The sequence below is a fragment of the Heptranchias perlo genome, chromosome 31 (genome assembly GCF_035084215.1).
Source record: "Heptranchias perlo isolate sHepPer1 chromosome 31, sHepPer1.hap1, whole genome shotgun sequence".
NCBI lineage: Eukaryota > Metazoa > Chordata > Chondrichthyes > Hexanchiformes > Hexanchidae > Heptranchias > Heptranchias perlo.
The window spans coordinates 18,230,974-18,249,388 of NC_090355.1; the positions used below are offsets into that span (position 1 = coordinate 18,230,974).

At 40.9% G+C, this 18,415-nt stretch overlaps 1 protein-coding gene across 1 annotated transcript in view; it reads right to left on the reverse strand.

Moving 5' to 3' along the window:
- The window catches only part of mrrf (mitochondrial ribosome recycling factor), a 42,489-nt gene that overhangs the window by 16,939 nt on the left and 7,135 nt on the right, over nucleotides 1-18,415 (reverse strand). Inside the window, exons 2-4 of the mRNA XM_067969668.1 lie at nucleotides 11,333-11,544; nucleotides 10,317-10,472; nucleotides 6,983-7,101 (exon numbers count right to left, since the gene is read on the reverse strand). Coding sequence (XP_067825769.1) covers nucleotides 6,983-7,101; nucleotides 10,317-10,472; nucleotides 11,333-11,516 — 459 coding nt within the window. The 5' untranslated portion in view covers nucleotides 11,517-11,544. The remainder of the gene's footprint in view (nucleotides 1-6,982; nucleotides 7,102-10,316; nucleotides 10,473-11,332; nucleotides 11,545-18,415) is intronic.

An 18,415-nucleotide genomic window follows, 5' to 3' on the forward strand; every position in this document is an offset into this window, starting at 1 on the left:
AGGTACTCTAAATTTCACTAAGTATCATTAACCAGCAGTAATTTTGCATTCTTATTCAGCCATTAAAGACAGTGCAAAAACTGGACAGCTCACAGTTCCATGCTTTAGACACTCTGTCAAGGAAATGGTGACAATGTACCTGATCAATGCCATACTTAATCTTGATGTGGAGATGCCGGTGATGGACTGGGGTTGACAAATGTAAGGAATCTTACAACACCAGGTTATAGTCCAACTGTTTTATTTGAAAATCACAAGTTTTCGGAGGCTTTCTCCTTCGTCAGGTGAGTGTGAATGCACCTGACGAAGGAGAAAGCCTCCGAAAGCTTGTGATTTTCAAATAAAACAGTTGGACTATAACCTGGTGTTTGTAAGATTCCTTATACTTAATCTTGGGAGTATTTTAGAAATTTAAAGTCAATAATTTCTGCACATATTAAATATAAGAAAACATGATCAGATTTTGAAAGTTGCAAAGGGCACTCAGTGGAATCATTACCCACACTGTGAAGTTGCTCAAAACCATTTTCAAAATATTGTTCAACCCTATTGCAGGATACAAGCCGCCAGAAAAATTCAGTATTCAAAAAAGTTTACTCGTGACTTATGCAAACGCATTTTCTGGCTGTTGTTAAGAAGCTATAAATGTTGTACTTCTGTTTGTTGGACTAAAAAAGTGATTCCAAAATATAAACCTAAAACACTTTCCAATTGAATTGGAAATGTGTCAAAATCTAAGATGCTTCCACTTACATTACATATAGATAACTATGGGAATAGAGGGTTATATCTACTAAGAGGCACTAGAAAAACATAACCCATAGTCCAAAATACGCAGTTTCTGACATGGTTGACTTTCAAATTTTGATGGTGAGATTTGATCTTTAATCTGATAGCCTGGAAACAGTAATGCACACACAACAGATATGTTACTAAAGAAAGCATTTTACTTTAGACTAAATATAGTTTGCACCATTTATGGCTTAGTAGGTAAAGGCACCTTGTGGTACTGAGTCATGCAGACCAGGAAAGTTTGAAGTTCAAATTCTAGTATATGCTGAATTAGCGAGGATACTATTATTTTCCTCAGCCTTCCTGAGCTAGCCCCCATCTTGTTTGCTACCCCATTATCCTTTGCTGGGAAATATGTCGGAGGATGTTAGGTGAGGACAGAAATGGCAAGGCTACAATGGTCTTCCATGGTCAAATAGTCTGCCAATACTCCGTTTAGGCTCACACATTAAAAATGGTTGCTTGGGTGAATTACTGGTGGGTTGCCAGTGGCATAGAACTATACCCAGCATGAGGCAGCACCTTCAGGAGAGAAACAGTTTGTGCCACCAAACTGTAGTGTGCCAGGGCGTCGGAACAAATTATAACTCACACAGATAAAGGAATAGCAGAACTCTCATTGTTATAATGACAGTCCTATTCAGAACATGTTTGTCTTTGTAACCATATTCATAACAGTAAAAGACATTATCAGAGTAGGCAGAGCAATTTTGCACAATTGTAGTGAAAGCTCTGTTTATCGAGCAAACATGTTCTAGAATACGACAATACAAGGTGGAAATGTGGCTCATTTCCTTCTCATGAAAGATGCTTTGGAATGGAGTACTTAAAAGTTAAAGTAGGTTTTGAACAATCCATCATCTTGTCATGCGAGAATTTGAATTTGAACTGTATAACCCGCTGCTCTTTTTGTGGTGGTAGCCTTTGAAATACAGTACATTCACAATATCCAGCAAAATGTGTTCTTCGAAACAGGTCACAGAACCATACAAATTGCAGCATAGGAAGAGGCCATTCGGCCCAGCCCACCAGGGCCAGTCCTCGATCTTCAACTGGAGTTATTTACTTGAATCACATTTCTTTTAGCTTTCCCCATTATCCTTTTATATTCTTCCTTTTCAAATGGTTATTCCATTCCCTTCTTAAATAATGATATAGGGCTTGATTTTAAAAGGGCAGCAGGATGGCAGCAGGGGGGAGTGGGGTCAATGGGCACGCAGCAAACCCGACGAATAAAAACTTATCTTTCCTCACGCGATCGCAACTTAATTGGTGGCCATTAATCTTGTTTCCGGGTTTGCTGTCCGAAAGCTGCGCAGTGGGTGTCAGACAATGACAGGCTGTCAGCTGGAGTGTCTGGATTTAAAGGGCTATTTCTCCAATGGATTTTGCAGGAGCAAAGAACAAGACGACCCAATGGAGCAGCACAGGGGCAAGGCTGCTCCGAGATTCAGCAATGCCTCACTTCAGCTGCTACTGGCCGGGGTGAGGAGGAGGAGGGAACTATTTTACCCGGCCGACAGGAGGACGTGCCCTGCCTCTGCCACCAAGAAGGCCTGGCTCGAGGTGGCAGAGGAGGTCACCAGCAGGAGCACCATCTACCGCACTTGGATCCAGTGCAGGAAGCGTTTCAATGACCTAACTAAGTCAGCAAAAGTAAGTGCACTTACTGATTCTCCCGCATTACATGGTGCACATCACCCCACCTTCCCCCCCAACTCATTCTGTACTGCGCCCCCCCCCCACCTCCTCATTTGTGACCCCACCATTACCCAATCCTGATCCGATGCGATGTCTCTGTCTCATACTCACCCTCTGATGGACCTCTTTCACGGTCAGCCTCACCCGAAGCAATACATTCATCGGTTGACCACTTTACCATCACTCACTCATACGTCTATACTTTCTCCCCTTCTCGAAGAGAGTGTAAAATGCACACAAGAGGGTGAGTACTGGAGGGGGGCCACAACAAATAGTGGTCCTCACAGACCCGGAGGATGAGGCCCCGCAGATCAGCCGCACCCTCGAGTGTCTGTCCATCGGGGACGCTGAGACTGGCACACCACAAATGTCTGGTGACACAACTTTAACATTCATCGCACACAACATGAGTTGATAACAATGCTTGGCATGTTGAACACCTCAGTAAGCTCATCACAACATGACCCATCTGTGATGACGCTTAATATTACCTTCTGTTCTCTTACAGGCCCTTCAACGACCGCAGTGACGGCAGAGAGCAATTCCTCTGAGGAGCTGCCGGCCTCTGAGGGCGCACCATCACATCTTAGTGAGCCATCCACCAGCGCAGATACTCACACCTCGGTGGGTCCTAGTGGTCAGTTAACTGGGTTGGAACCTGGTGAGTCACCACACACAAGTGAGCATGAGCAGAGTGGCAGGGCCAGCTGTGGAGAGTCCGCGTCAGTGGGCGCACTCGTCTCCAGACTCTGCTCAGCTAGATGCAGATGCTGAACCCCGGGGGCCATCCTTTAAAAGGATTAAGGGACAGCAGCACATTTGCAAGGTACTGGAACAGGTGCCTCGCACACTCTCCACAACAGAGGATGGATGAGTCCAACTCCTGCATTAGTGGAATAGTGGCACAGGTACAGGAGGGAATTTCTGACTGTACAGAGTTACTGACTCTCGGACCGTACAGAGTCACTGCCTCCCAGTCCTACAGAATCACTGGCTCCCGGGGTCTGTACAGAGCCACTGTCTCTCTGTCTGTACAGAGCCACTGACTCCCGGCCGTTCGGGCTCACGCTGAACAAAATTCTGCCGCCTCAAACAGGTAGACAGAAACTTTGCAACTGGGCTTCCAAGGCATCACACATGTCCTCCAAACTGTTCTCCAGCAGGGTGGTAGGAGTGATGTGGGCCTGGTCGAAGAGCGGGATGCAGACAAAAGGGGACATAGAAGTGGGGATGCCACTCAAAGTGCTCCCACATCTCACCCGTTGGCCTCCTCTCAACCAGTACCCGCAATGCTGCCTCCTCTCCAGGTGGCCGATTCTGCCCCTGCACAGGTGCAGGTGGAGCAGTCTTTAGAGGGGCCCCCACAGGCTCCAAAACCCAGAGGGCATAGGCTGAAAGCTAAGCAGTCCGGCCATGGACATGAGCAACCTGCCACTATCTCTGCTGCAGCCACAGGGGATGCACCACGTAGAAGCGGTAGGAAGAGAAAGGCTAAGGATTTGTGATCATGAAGGGTATGCACAAGGGTGTCTAACAGATGGTAATGTTTTTCATTTATATTTGGTGTTTGTTAGTCACATTAAATGTTATCATTCTCACCACTACTGCCATGTCTTAACCATTCTTGACTGGCTTTTGTGATAGCGCCCTTTCATGTCCTTCATCATGAACGGCGACACTTGCTGCCACCCAGTGGGTCACTTTACAGTGGGCGTATGTGTTGTTGCAGGACTGTTTTGTGTCGGGAGGGGGAAGCTGGTGTTGGTGCTGGTATTTCCAGGTGGTGTGAGGACTGGACTCTTCTCACTTTCTGATCTTACGAGAACCGTTCACATTTGAGTGACTGCCTGGCCTCACAAGTAGCCAAGTGAGCCGCTGCTCTGCCCATGGGTTTGTCCTCCTTCTGCTCCTGCTCAATGTGGATGGCAAATGTGGATGGTGGATGAGGGCATGTGGCCTCTTCAACCAGTACCCCTCTCTGTTGCGCTATGTTGTGCAGGATACAACACACTACTATATTGCGACCCGCTCTCACTGGTGCGTATTGAAGCGCTCCCGCAGAACGATTGAGGCATCAAAATTGCATCTTCAGCCCAATCGCGTGTTCAATTATAGATCTGTTGACGATGTGGCTGTCATTGTATCGATGCTATTGCTCAATGATGGGGTTCCTCAGAGGTGTCATGAACCACTGTCCCCGAGAAGCCAGCCCTTAAGGGTGTTCGGTGCGTGGAAAAGGCCCAGGATGTTGGATTCCCTCATGGCAGCTGCCAGGGACAAACATGAAGAAATCTTTTGCAGTGGTAACAAACGAGCTGAGCGTTGATGGACTGATACTCCTTTCTGTTGATGAACAGTCCTGGCTTGTGTGGAGGTGCTCGGATTGCTATATACATGCAATTGATTGCACCCTGTACACCTGGGAAGCCAGTCACAGAGTGGAATCCCACTGCCCTCTCCGTCTGTCTGAGGTCATCCATGGGGAAGCTGACTTATTGCGAGGCCCTGCAAAACAAGCCGTCGTGACCTGCCTTATGCACTTGTGTGCTGACGACAGAGATCCCGGCAATGTCACCGGTGGCACCCTGGAATGATCCGGAGGCAAAGAAGTTGACGGCAGTGGCCACTTTAACTGTGACAGGTAATGAGATGTCGCCAAGCCCAGCTGGGAGCAGCTCGGCACGAAGGAGGCTGCAGATGTCTGCAACCACCTGGTGACTCACTCTGAGCCTCCGTATGTACTGCTCCTCAGAGAGGTCCAGGAAGCTGAGCCTCGGTCTGTAGACCCTCTGACGAGGGTAATGCCTCCTGTGACGTCGCTCCCTCTGTTGTTCCCCTTGTGCAGGTGCCTGTGACGCAGCATTGTGTTGTGGAGCTCCAAGTGGCGGAAGTGCACGCCGTGCCTGGCGAGGATGGTGATGTTGCTCGTCCTCAGATGTAGTGGTGAACGCAGACATCGTGCCCCCCATCCTGATGGTGTCATTTTGAGTTGGTAAATATGTGTAAACAGAACAATTCTGAGTGGAAACCAAGAATTTTCAGTCTAAACACAAAGATATCCCAGCCAAAAGTTTGCCTAAGAGAACTGAGTGCCCTGCTGCCATAACTCACCTTTTATCCCCATTTGTCACACAGGCATTTAAATGTCCAAATGGCTGCCAGCTGAAACACGACTCCTTCAACATGGCGTGTTTCACACAGCACGGGAAACACGTTGAGGTACGTTGAAATCGCTTGCCTTCATTGTAAATTGCATTTATTCATTTTTAAACTACTTCAACTAGGTGATTTAGTGCTTTAAATACCGTCCTGCCGGCTTTAATTGCCGGCAGGACTTCTGGGTTTGGGAACGGCGCGCGCACCCAGATGACTCTGGGTTGTGCACATTCTTCAGCGTATTGGAACTGGGATTTCTGCCCGCTCCAAGAAAAAACACGATTTTCTTTGCCCCCCCACCGCCCCCATCACACCCTGACGTTTCTTTTAAAATTGAGCCCATAGTCTCTGCCTCAATGGCTAATTACAATAAAGCATTCCATGATTGAATAATCCTCTTCACAAAAAAATCTTCTAACTTCCCTCTTACTCTTCTAGTTACAATCTTGAGTTTCTGGCCCCTTGTTACCGATTTGCCAAGTAGTAGAAACCATCTTTCACTTTTTGCCCTCTCAAAGCCTTTCATAATTTTGAAAAATTAAATGTATTTAACAGGCTCACAGTACTTTTATTGATTAGAAAATATTACACATCACATTGCACCAAGCAGTGCAAAAGCAGAGCAGTGCTCTGGTGTACCAAGATGCTGAGCTACAGCAACAGGTTCCTGCCCATGATTTCTCACATAGCAAGTTTCTAATTTTCAGGAGGCTATGAGGGCTAGGTGCTAAGTGGAGAATAGGCACTTCCCACTGAGAATGAGGAAAAAACAAAGGGAAGAACATAACTCCTTGTGGCCTGTTAGATGGCAGTATTGACAGAGGTAACATGCCTCCCACCCCCCTCAGTCAATGGTGTGCACTGTAGGGAAAGAGAGAGCGAGATAAGTGCTTTGTATCTCTATTTACTTTTATCACCATTTCACATTGATTTCAAGTGAGATATATTTAAAGATGGCACTCTGATTCTGAATGTCACTTTAGAAAAATCAAGGTTCTGCATGATTCTTATACTTGGTACTTTTAGGATTTTTAAGTACTTTAAGAGCTGCACTTAAATAAAGAATTTATTAGTCTATAAAACATTTTGTAAATGTACATTTTGCTCTTATAGTTTACAAAGGTTATGACAAAAGAGTTACTACATTTTTTCACCGAAATACAATTTCTTAATTGAATAATCAACGTCGTACACACAGAATTACAATGTTTTGCCTCGACTAATATTTAGCTACATACCAAGTAAAGGTAAAATAAGCACATACCACTAATTGTATCCACAAACACACACTTACAGTACATAAACATTGTGCATATTCTATACATTCACTCACCTCAGGGAAACTCATCATATTTACCAAGATGAGTTGAGGCGACTTCAGGGAGACTTGTCCCAGATGGTTTAATGGAAATTTTCCATTGTTAGTAGTAACTGTTATATGATCCAAAGCACCTAAAGGAAATATCATGTTTTCAGCACATTGATGACAATGTTTAACAAGCAAGATCAAGTAAAATGTAAAATGGGGCATTTTTAAATAATGTTTCTATAGTAGTAAATGTGCTCGTTTTAAATTGAATGTTCACAGATCACAAACAGGGCTTCCCTGTATTCAACGTAAAATTTTCCTTGTAAATCCACTGCAAAATTCCCATACCTCTGACCTACATATAAAATGAACATAGGTCCTGCAAAAAAAATTGAAATTCAGCTCAATGTTATCTCTTAACAAACTGCCTAGTGGCAATACACAATTATACATCAAATACAATTTGTGATGGGGAGGCATGCTACAAGTGACTGGCTGTTTGTGACACATTTTATGTTCTGAAACCACAAAGCAGCCATTTTGAAAATAGACAGAAAACCCAAAACTGCTGATTCTACGGATTTGCTATTTTCTTTCCTGTGATCAACTCGGAAATAAGTTTCCTCCACAATACATGAAAGTCTCAAGCTGCTGGACCAGTCTTGTGGACTGCTATCAACATAAATCAATTACCTGATGTAACCCTGCCAATCCCAGGATTTCACACCACATCATCCCTGCACCATGCAGCAACAGAAATATTAATGGAGCTATTTCTGGCTACTTATGTCATTGTGAAAATGAGTCAGATGTAAAAGAATCACTGATGAATTGATCATCTTCAAGTAACTATATTAGAGAATCACAATGGATAGTAGGGCATTATCTTGTAAATCCAAGTGAGGATGAATCTCCTGCAGAGGTTTGATCTTGGAATATGAAGTCATTATGGTTTAAATTTTATATATATTTCCAGAAAGTCCTCCTTAGTTATGTTAATAGCCTTCATGAGGCAGAAGGAGTTGAATATTTTCTATAAATCTACCTGAATTAACAACTCCCTTCTACAGACCTGACTGAAAGGAATTTTGGTTTAATGGTAATAAGTAGGAGTTTTGAAAAATCAATTCTGGTAGTAAATGAAGCCTGACTAACATAACTATTCAGTCAACACTACAATAATAATGGTTTTAATAATCCTTTTTATTTACAGTAAACATGGACTGAAATACTGATGTCAGACCCCACAATCGATTCTAAAAGAACCTTGGCATTTGAAGACCGTTCTATTATAAATAAATCAAGGACTCAGCATTACAGTCCAGCATCCGTTCACATTCTGTCTCTATAATTCACTTTTCCTATTCTATTCAACTCACCTACAGCTAATAAAACTGTATTATTGGGACTTGTTGAACACCTCACTGAATACACATTGAACTATTTATTATTATTTACCATACAGTATGGCAATTACAGCTTCAGGTGTCAAACGTTCTATTCTGACATAAAAATAAGCAAAACAACAGGGGCTGGTGCTTCAACATGTTACAAGATGGGTATTATTTTGCTCCTACTATTCCACATGCCAAAAATTCTTATACACTTCACTACAGGTCAGAAACAAGTGAATTTAATTTTATGGCTGGCAGCTCATTCTCTCAAATTTTGCAGTTCAATATAACCAACATTCTTTATTTGAAAGTTTTATGTCAGTACTTATATCAGTGAAGGTGAAACAATTCCTTAAGTGATAGAACTCGGTACTTGATAACTTGCTTGATATTTGGATCACAGCTAAATTGTTTCTTTGCAAATGGATTCATGACAATTAGAATTTTCCTGCCTTGGGATGCTGTTACCTGTCAGCCTACATGGAAAACCAATCCATCACATCTGCAAACACTTCTGCTGGACAGTTTTGACATATGCCTCCTACAAAAACCATTTTCAGGAAGCTATTAGCAAAAATGGATTCTTCCTGGTCAAGACCATGATAAAGAGGCGCTGTGGAAGGTCTTACAGGGTGACCAAAGTACCAAAGATATAAACTCCTGCTTCAAAATATAATATAGCACATCCAAAGCATGGTTATGCACTCAAAATAAGTGTGCAACATCAAGACTTGGGAATCTTGCATTGGGATAACTGCAACCAGTGTTTGGATTTCCTTTTAAATTGATATATAATTTTAATCATTTTGAGTACTTAATGTCCTACCTATATAGCTTTCAAAATGAAACTTTCCACTCTGGTGAATAAACTTTTAACAGCACCTTTCTATAATTTTCAAATTCAGATTACTGAAATGTACAATTAGAAAAAATAAATGGAATACAATGTTTATAATTTTCATAAGGCTATAACGTGTACTCAGGAAAGAGAGAGGGGTTATGTTCCTTTTTTATTTAACAGAACGCTTTTGCGAACAGTAAGTAAAATCGTACTCTATGGTTTGGTGAAAAGATAATAATTATGGATAGCTTCCTGCTGAATAACAATATTCTCCAAAAGTGAAAATTGAACACTGGGCATTTTTGGTACAGAAACAGAGCCATGATCCTCAGACAATGATTTCTGGAAGTTATTAAGGTTTCACACCATAGATTTTTTCATATAAAATTTGGCTAATTACCCATCTTGACTTTTTAGCTTCTACCACTCAGACAAAGAATGTAATGAAATTTAGCCCGGGGCAAGTTTCAGGAAACCCAAGAACACTTAATTCAGGCACTTGACTATTAAAATAGTGCTGCATCACCAAAATAACAGCCTCACAACTGCACAGTAGTGGAAATGAAGGTCAATTTTGCCAAACAAAATGAGTGACTATTTGGGCAGCGATTTAGGTATTGGATACATAGTGGGGAGCCAAATCAGCTTAGTTGGATAATGAATAAAAATAAGTAAAATGGAGGTCAACGTCCTGTTGCATATTATGACTGTGTGATTTTGATGAGAAGAGACATTCTTATCACATTGTAATGTGCTGGCAGCCACTTTGACCACAGCAGCAAAGAGCAGCTTAGGATTCCTCTGTAATGTTATGTGGACTATAGATAGCTGTTTGTGTGGCATTGTGCTGGTTAACTTGATGAAAGAAGTGGTGAGTGGCAAAAGCAAAATTCTGGGTGACCTGTGGTAGCACATATAGTCACACTGGAAGGCTCATGCTGTGCAAAAAATCAATTCCAGCTGAGCAATAAACCAGCATGAATAAGCCCACACACACATGGTATAATTAAATGTTCATTATTTCTAAAACCTCCAGGTTTTTAAAATATTACATTTTTATACAGCAGGAGCTATAATGAATTTTTAAGCATACCAAAATACACTGTACATCTATAAAGCTTACCTGGTGAGGTTCTTATATTTAGATTCTTCCCATAATCATCTTTGAGGTTCTCTATGATTTCCAGCATTTCTTGTTTTAATTTGTTGAGGTTAATAATGTCCTCCACTAAAGCAGCATTGATGTTCACTCGAGGTCCTGGCTGTCCTTTAGCTTTCACTACAAGTTACAAACAGCAACAGTTAAGGTGCATTGAACTGCAAGTATAAAGGAACTATGAACTACGCTACTGTAATCTCAGCTCACAGTAAATGACCACCGAGAGCTCATCTGTAAACAGCTGAAATCACTTAAATTTTTATAGATTTACTTGCCACAGCTGTCAGATTGAGGGTGAGTCATTTTGTATTTGTATACCAAAGGAGCTGGAGTAAAGGTCTTTTCAGTGATTAGGCCACTTCTTTTTACTTCTATACTCTGTATATCAAATTAAGAAGGATGTTTTCTTGTTTTCTGACTGCTCATAAAGAACTCTTTGTAATGTATGCAGTGCTATAATGCTGCTCATTTTCAAGTATTTTACCAAAATTTAGTAAGTCAAAATCGTCGCTGAACTCACCTGAGCAAACATTTGATAACCACCTTACAATTACATTCTAGTGGTTGTATTTGCATCTTATTGGCTGTGTGACCAACAGATATTTTATCGATCACTTGGAAAGGCCTTGTAAACACTTCCAACTCATAAACAAGCAAGAGTATGCACAGAGTTCAGAGATGGATGCCAAAAAATGTCTATGTACGGTACACGTCTACGTACCACACAACAGGGTTCCAGATGATAGGATTTCAAGCCCAAAATAAGATTACATTTTAAACCATGACTCTGATCATGGAGAACCAGTACTTCAACCCTTACTATCTTCAACCCTTATTATTACAAAAACTGAACTGAACCAGACAACTTTCTATAATAGTATCACAAATATAACCATTACATAGTCAAATGATTTCAACAACTTAAACACCTTTTCCATTTCTACAGTTGTATATTATTAAAAAAAAGGGAGGGTGATTACCTTTGGTCTTCTTGGTAGCCAGCTGCCGGCTCTGTATTACATGCAGGACCCCACACTGCTTGCAGTTGTCCAGGAACAGAGCTGCAGGTCTTATCCGGCTCTGCACTACTGATCGAACAAGAACCGGCTGAAATTTATAGAACGTAGGTCCTAGCTGGTACATCTGTCTCAGCACAATCGCCATTCTGGAGGAAGCTGCTTTTAATTGTTACCTACAGTATTAAAGAAAGGCATTTTCAGTGTTGAGGAATAATTCAAAAAGAATCAGTAAGACAGATCCAAGCCAGAGAAGTTTTCAGCAGTTTGTTAACATTATTTAAAATTTGATTTTTTTTTCCCACTCTCCCTAGTTTTCCCAGGCTTCTGAGTCACTTACATATTCCCAATGTTACAAAGCAGATGAAAACAACTTTTCCTTTAACATCTTCCAACATTCAAGACAAAACTGCTCATTCTGGTATTATTCCAGTTTTTTCATTAATAGATTCGTTTACACGTAGCCTAAATTAGCTGCTTCCAACTCAATGTAGCATCAGCCACATACAGCCCCTGAAAAGTACTGCCAATCAACTATTAAACTAAACATTTCAGCTGTTTTTAACACCAGCTGCTATCTTGTGCATAACCAAAACTTTATAGTGTATTTATCAGAGCTCAATGCATAGCTGTTACAGTTTTTAAAAAAGGAGAGGGAAGACACTGAGATACTGTGGGAAATATCCTAAAAATTTAAACAATTTATTATTCTTATAATTAAGGTCTTCTAATTTTTTTGGTTGAATTTAATGCTGATGAAGGTGGCTGATGCCAGTGCTGGAGAATGGAAACGGTTTCCACTTTTAACACCCACTGAACCACTTTCCAGTTCAGGTATAACACAGTCCAGATGCAGAATAAAGTTCATTCCACTCTATCCCTTCAAATGCACCTTAAACCAATTTTCACAACAGCAAGCCTTGCTGCAAGGGCGTGAATGTTTCCAATTTTCACACAAACCATCCCTGTGGCCTCGGAGCGAGATTGCTAATTAGAGCTGTATTTAGAGCAGCTTTGTGCTGTTGATCTATGCCCGTTAGGAACTAGGTTCAAACTGCCCAAACTCATTTTATATAGGACCTTTATAGCAGAAAGAGGAAGCATTTATCCCATCTGTCTGGGCTGGATTTGAATGCAAATCCCACAGATCAAAGGACACGTTTTAACACAATGTGCCACCCGGTCTCCTAAAATAGACTGTCTGAATTTCAGTAACACTTAAGAAAGTCATAGTCGTGAAGATTTCACCTGGTTACAGGAGGATAAATTACACTGGCTCAGTGCGTAAAATTATCAGTATTATTTGTCTACATCAGTCAGTGTTACTAAAATCTCAGCTGTTTGTTCCTGGTTTGTTACTTATCTGATTCTGATCAGAATTCTGTGAATATTCTGACTGAATATATCATTTTCTGTAGATCATAAACAGAGTTCTAAACATAACCAACTATTAGTATTTCCCTATAAAAGAGATTGTTCTATTAAAGATTGGTCAAAGAATCTCAATTAATGATTCAAAGTACTTGTCACTAATTGTGTTAATTCTAACCTGGGAAAGTTGTTAATAACATTTATAATAGGGATCCTTGATTTAATGGCTCCTCAGCAGCTAGGAATGGTGCTACTGTGTAAAATTACAAGCATCCAAGGCGGAATCTATTTAAACACAGTATAGAGCATTACAATGCTAAAACGCAGACTCGTTACTGAATTGACTGGGAATTCACAGTACAATTGTGGTAGGTATGTCAATTATTAATCCCTTAGTGTAAACATCTTTATGTATTAAAGACATGGACAGCAGAAAAACACACCCAAAACCATAAAATCCTCACATAAAACTAAAGCCAATAGAAAAATAAATAGAAGCAGGGGGTGATTTTGAAGCAGCAATTTTACTTTTCAGTTCAGATGCCAATTCAACTCACTTGTGTGGTTTGATGAAGCCACCTGACCTCCCCCTCCACAAATAGATTATTGTCTTGTAGTGACTCCCAGATATCTATTATTCTCTTATTTATACAAAGGATGGCATTTCCTGGTATCAGTGAAACAAGGCTGCATTTATATTTGTAGTGCAGGTCTGGAGTTAAAACCTGAGCTGATTCCAGAACAAAAAAGCTTGAGAATCCCTCCTGGTGAGTCGCTGGAGCTTTTCCAGATCTCAAGTGCAGCTTTTGACCTTTACATGTGGTGTCAGTAGCAGGGTTCAAAGAGCAAGTGTGATTGGTAATGGCTTTACAAGCCGGAGCAGGACTTCAGAAGTGGAAATGGACCAACAGGAGCGTGCCTGACATTTTCAGAAGAATAGGAGGCAGCATGTTGCAAGGTGAGCCAGCAGGATGTGCAGAGAGGTGCAGCAAAAAGTGGTAAATGAAATCTGTGACTTCAATATCAAGCTGATTTTAGCTTCAAAGCATTAGCTTGTTGCAAATCTTTGTATTTGAGGAGCGGGTAAGTGAACTAAAGCTACACTTTTTAAATAAAAACATTTTCCAAAGTATAAACTACTATCCTTCTGTCACACTCCAAGTCCCGTGCACCCATCACTCCTGTGTTCACTGACCTACATTGGTTCCCAGTCCAGGAATGCCTCTATTTTAAAATTCTCATCCTTATTTTCAAATCCCTCCATGGCCTTGCACCTCCCTATCTCTGTAACCTCCTCCAGTCCCACAACGCTCCAAGATCTCTGCACTTCTTCAATTCTGGCCTCTGGCACACCCCAGTTTTAATCGCTCCACCACTGGCGGACGTGCCTTCAGCTGCCTAGGGCCTAAGCTCTGAAATTCCCTCTCTAAACCTCTCTACCTCACTTTCCCCCTTTAAGACACTCCTTAAAACCTACCTCTTTGACCAAGCTTTTGGTCACCTGTCCTAATATCTCCTTATGTGGCTCGGCATTGTATTTTGTTTGATAACGCTCCCGTGAAACACCTTGGGACATTTTACAATGTTAAAAATGCTATATAACTGCAAGTTGTTGTTATCTGATGTAAAAGTATCATATCCTTTGAACAGAGGTGGGGAGGAAGACTAATGGAGTGAAATGGCAGAACATGCATCACAACCATTTTTAAGATGCTGGTGCTGAGATGAAGTCGCTCCTTTATGGAATTAGGTCCAGGCATGTGCTACACAATTAAAAATAAATGTTGGGTTTAGTTATCTTCCTAGAGGGTCATTCATTTGTTTCATACTTTTATAACTTATAAGGGAGTGTTATGCAGTTATACCTTTTTTTAAATAATCATGCCACTCATCTGGACTGCTACTTATATTGCAGTTGGAGGAGAGGGTGCAACTGAACTTACTCAAGTTAGCCTAAAAATATGAGGAAAAGAAAGTATGAGGACATACATCACTCATTCTTACCAGAGTAGGAGCTTGCCTGATGCTTTTTTTTTGTGTGGAGCATAATAGGAATCCTATGTGCCATCTTTGTTGCTTGAGGACTGACTATGAGCAGTTTGACAAAATTTTCCAAAGTTTCTGAAGTTCATTCTTTTATGGTACATTCATACTGCAGCAACCAAACTGGGAGTAAATCACTTCTGAGTTAGCTTAGGGTTTAGAGAGCTAAATCACACTGACACTTCCAAAATCAGATCAGAGTTCCCAGCAATTTGTTAGTGTGGTAACATCATAACTTTCAGAATGCATTCACCAGAAGAGAAAGCCTGACAATAAAAGCTGTGTTTTTGTAAGTAAGCTGCCTGAAAGTTACTTGGGGCAGAACAAGTGCCCATCTCCATCAACCAAAACTGCAGAAGAAAGCATATACACTAGTCTGCTATGTGCAGTTCATGTCTCAAACTATCAGGTACTGTGGATTCCACTTCCTGCACTAGAGTTTGACATCATATGAACCCTAGATGTGCTACTAACTTGCAATATCCTCCAAGATATCAAATGTTCAACATGTACACTGTAGATATCATTCATTAACTACTGATACGGACTACATACTGTATGGGACAAAACATGTAATTTGACCGAGAATCTGGTGAAAAAGTATTGTTACAATATCACTGGATTTATGTTTTACCACTTGCCTAGCAAAGGGGTTGTCAAGTAACCCTCTCCCAGGTCTATGCTGCTCTGGATCTGGCTACTAGGAGGTGCACAATAGTGACCGAGCATGGCTTGCCCTCCAACATTTCTACTCTTCTGTGGAAAAGAAATTCATTTCTACTCACCCCTCACCATCCTAGTCGACCTGAGGTCAGGAGCTCACTATGTGGAAAAACATACCCCAGCAGACTGGAAGTGCCACTGCAGTTAATGGGTTGAAACATTATATAAGCAGTACTGCCAAAAAGAAATTCTACTTTGAAAGAACTACTTCAAACTCGATATTAACACATTTGAATAAAAGCATCATATCTCACACAGATCACTTCCTATTCAATAGAAGCTTCGTTTTAACCTTTGCAACCTGATTTTAACTTACTATACTGTACAAAATCACATGCAAAGTTTTAACTGAAAAACCTTTCTAAATACCTTCTTCAAGTACAGAAGCAATCATGTTTAGAGTGCTTCAGAAACAAATGAGATGCACATTTTAATGTTTTTTTTCCCGTTTATGCATAATGGTTTATTCAAATCATTTCATGTACTTTTCTAACTTTTTGTCATTCCACCTACCGTATGGTTGGGTTTTTAATATTACTTCTGAGCACATATGCTGTGTAAAAGTATTTTTAAGTAAAACACCAAAATAAGAGAAGAATAGCCCAATTGTGGGGCATCGGAATTAAGGATTTAAGGCTCATTAACAATCTTAATTCCCAATGAAATCTGTAATTACTGTATTCGTGCAGCTGCATGTTTAACCCTTTCTTCCTGAAACTGGATTCTCAAAGGCAACCACCATCATTGTTTGTAACTTATTCATTATTCTAGTCAATAATAATTAGAATTTGTGTTGTAACCCCATTCTGGAAGCAGCTCTTTTACATCTCTGGTTCTAACGTTACTGTGCAATTTCCTCCTGTAAATTAGTGTGTGATAGATGGCTTGACTGATGAATACAACTTTGTAATTTTATTCCCCAATATGTAATCAGTATTTTTCCAACTGTACAATTAAGTACAGTTGTAAAAATACTATGCCTCAGAAAATGTCAATTTCTTCTAGCAGATTTTAAAAAAAACTTCTCAAGTCTCCTCCTGTAATTCATGTTTCTTTTATCCTCTGAAGTAGCATCTCTCTCCTATTCCCGAGTTGAGATGGCAATCAGACAACCTGCTTTTCTGCTTGAGACAGACACTAGAAGAGTGACCCAAGGTGATTAATTTGCAGATGTTCTTCCAGTGTTCTTGGGAGAAGAGCTCTAGGCTCCAGTCACCACCCAGCAATGTTGTGGTCATGAAGGGGAACTTGTCATCTCACCACGCTGTGGCACAGCAACGAGAGCCTTTTGAAAATCTTATCCAGGACACATGAAATCTGACTGACTAATACTGCAGGTATTCTTCAGCATAATCATCAACACAATGTTGCAAGTTGTGAAAGTCATGGAGTACCTAAAATACTTCAATAAATCGTTTAATACAATTTCAATAAAAGTATTTCCAAGCATGACTTTTTGTGCCTAGAATGGATTTTCTCGGGTGAAACAGTGGGTCAAAGGGTTAATAGAAGAGTGGATAACGTATTATGCACTTCACTGAGACTGGCTACCTTTGTGTGTCCTGAAACACAAAAGGGCCTCACCATGCTAGAGAAGACAGCAACTAGCTCAACTAAATGTATGCCCAGAAACAACATACAACATACATCACAGCCTTAATTTCCCACAGACTCGCTGGCATGGGTAGGAAAACTGTGTCCCCAATCTATTGTGCCCCTATTTGCGCCACACTTTTGAAGGAAACAGAGGCTGCATCACAGACCTGTAAAACTTCATCTAAATAGTATATTTAGGAAAATGAGGTTCCACACTGAATTTTATGAGTTCAGATCAGGCGCATCACAGAGAAACAGATCTGGACTGCTTTAGATTATCTTTTAAAGCAAGGCTGTGGTTGATGTTACGCTAAGTGTTATGAAGTCTAGTTTACTGGCAGTGAATATTTCTTTGTTTGTGTTCGTACATCCTGCATACTTTTCCTTCCTCTACATTGTTGCCTCTTTGCTGAAAGGCAACATTCGGCTAACACGCACATTTCTGGAGTTTGGGTAATTACTGCTGCAGCACAAGTTACAGCTAACAAAGTTGGGAGGATGGGAATCCCTTTCAGTGCTGGATGAATTGCATAAAGAGGACCAACTAACAACCTACCTGACATCAGGTTTACCAGGATTAGCAATTCATCACTTTCACAGGAACATGAGTAGATCATTCAGCCCCTTGTGCCTGCTCCGCCATTTGATAAGATCATGGCTGATCTAACTCCATATACCTGCCTTTGGCCCATATCCCTTAATACCTTTGGTTGCCAAAAAGCTATCTATCTCAGATTTAAATTTAGCAATTGAGCTAGTATCCCATGGAAAACGCCTAGTGGAGAGGACACAGTAGGTTTCACAAGACATTATAGACAGAACCCATCTAGTCAATAGTGCTCCACAAGTCAACACAAATACAACAACTGGAAGGGATAACACTCCATAATCAGGTGATTCCAGACCACACAGAAGTTATCCTGCACACTAATACCCCATGAGCTTTTATTATGTAGTAGTCAATGGTGTGTATGTTATTTGACAGTCCTAGGAAATAAAGATTTGCATTTAAATAGCACTTTTCCTGTCCACCAGACTTTCCAAAGCACTTCACAGACAATGAATTACTTTGGAAGTATAATCACTCCTATGTAGGTAAATGTGGCAGCCAAGTTATGCACAGCAAAGTCCAACAAACCAACAGACAAGATAAATGACTAGTTAATCTGTTTTTTTGGGTGTTGTTGGTTGAGGGATAAATATTGGCCTGACACTGGGGGGACACCCAGCTCTTCTTTGAATAGTGTATTGGAATCTTTTACATCCACATGAACAGGCAGATGTGTCCTCGATTTAATGTCTCATCCAAAACAC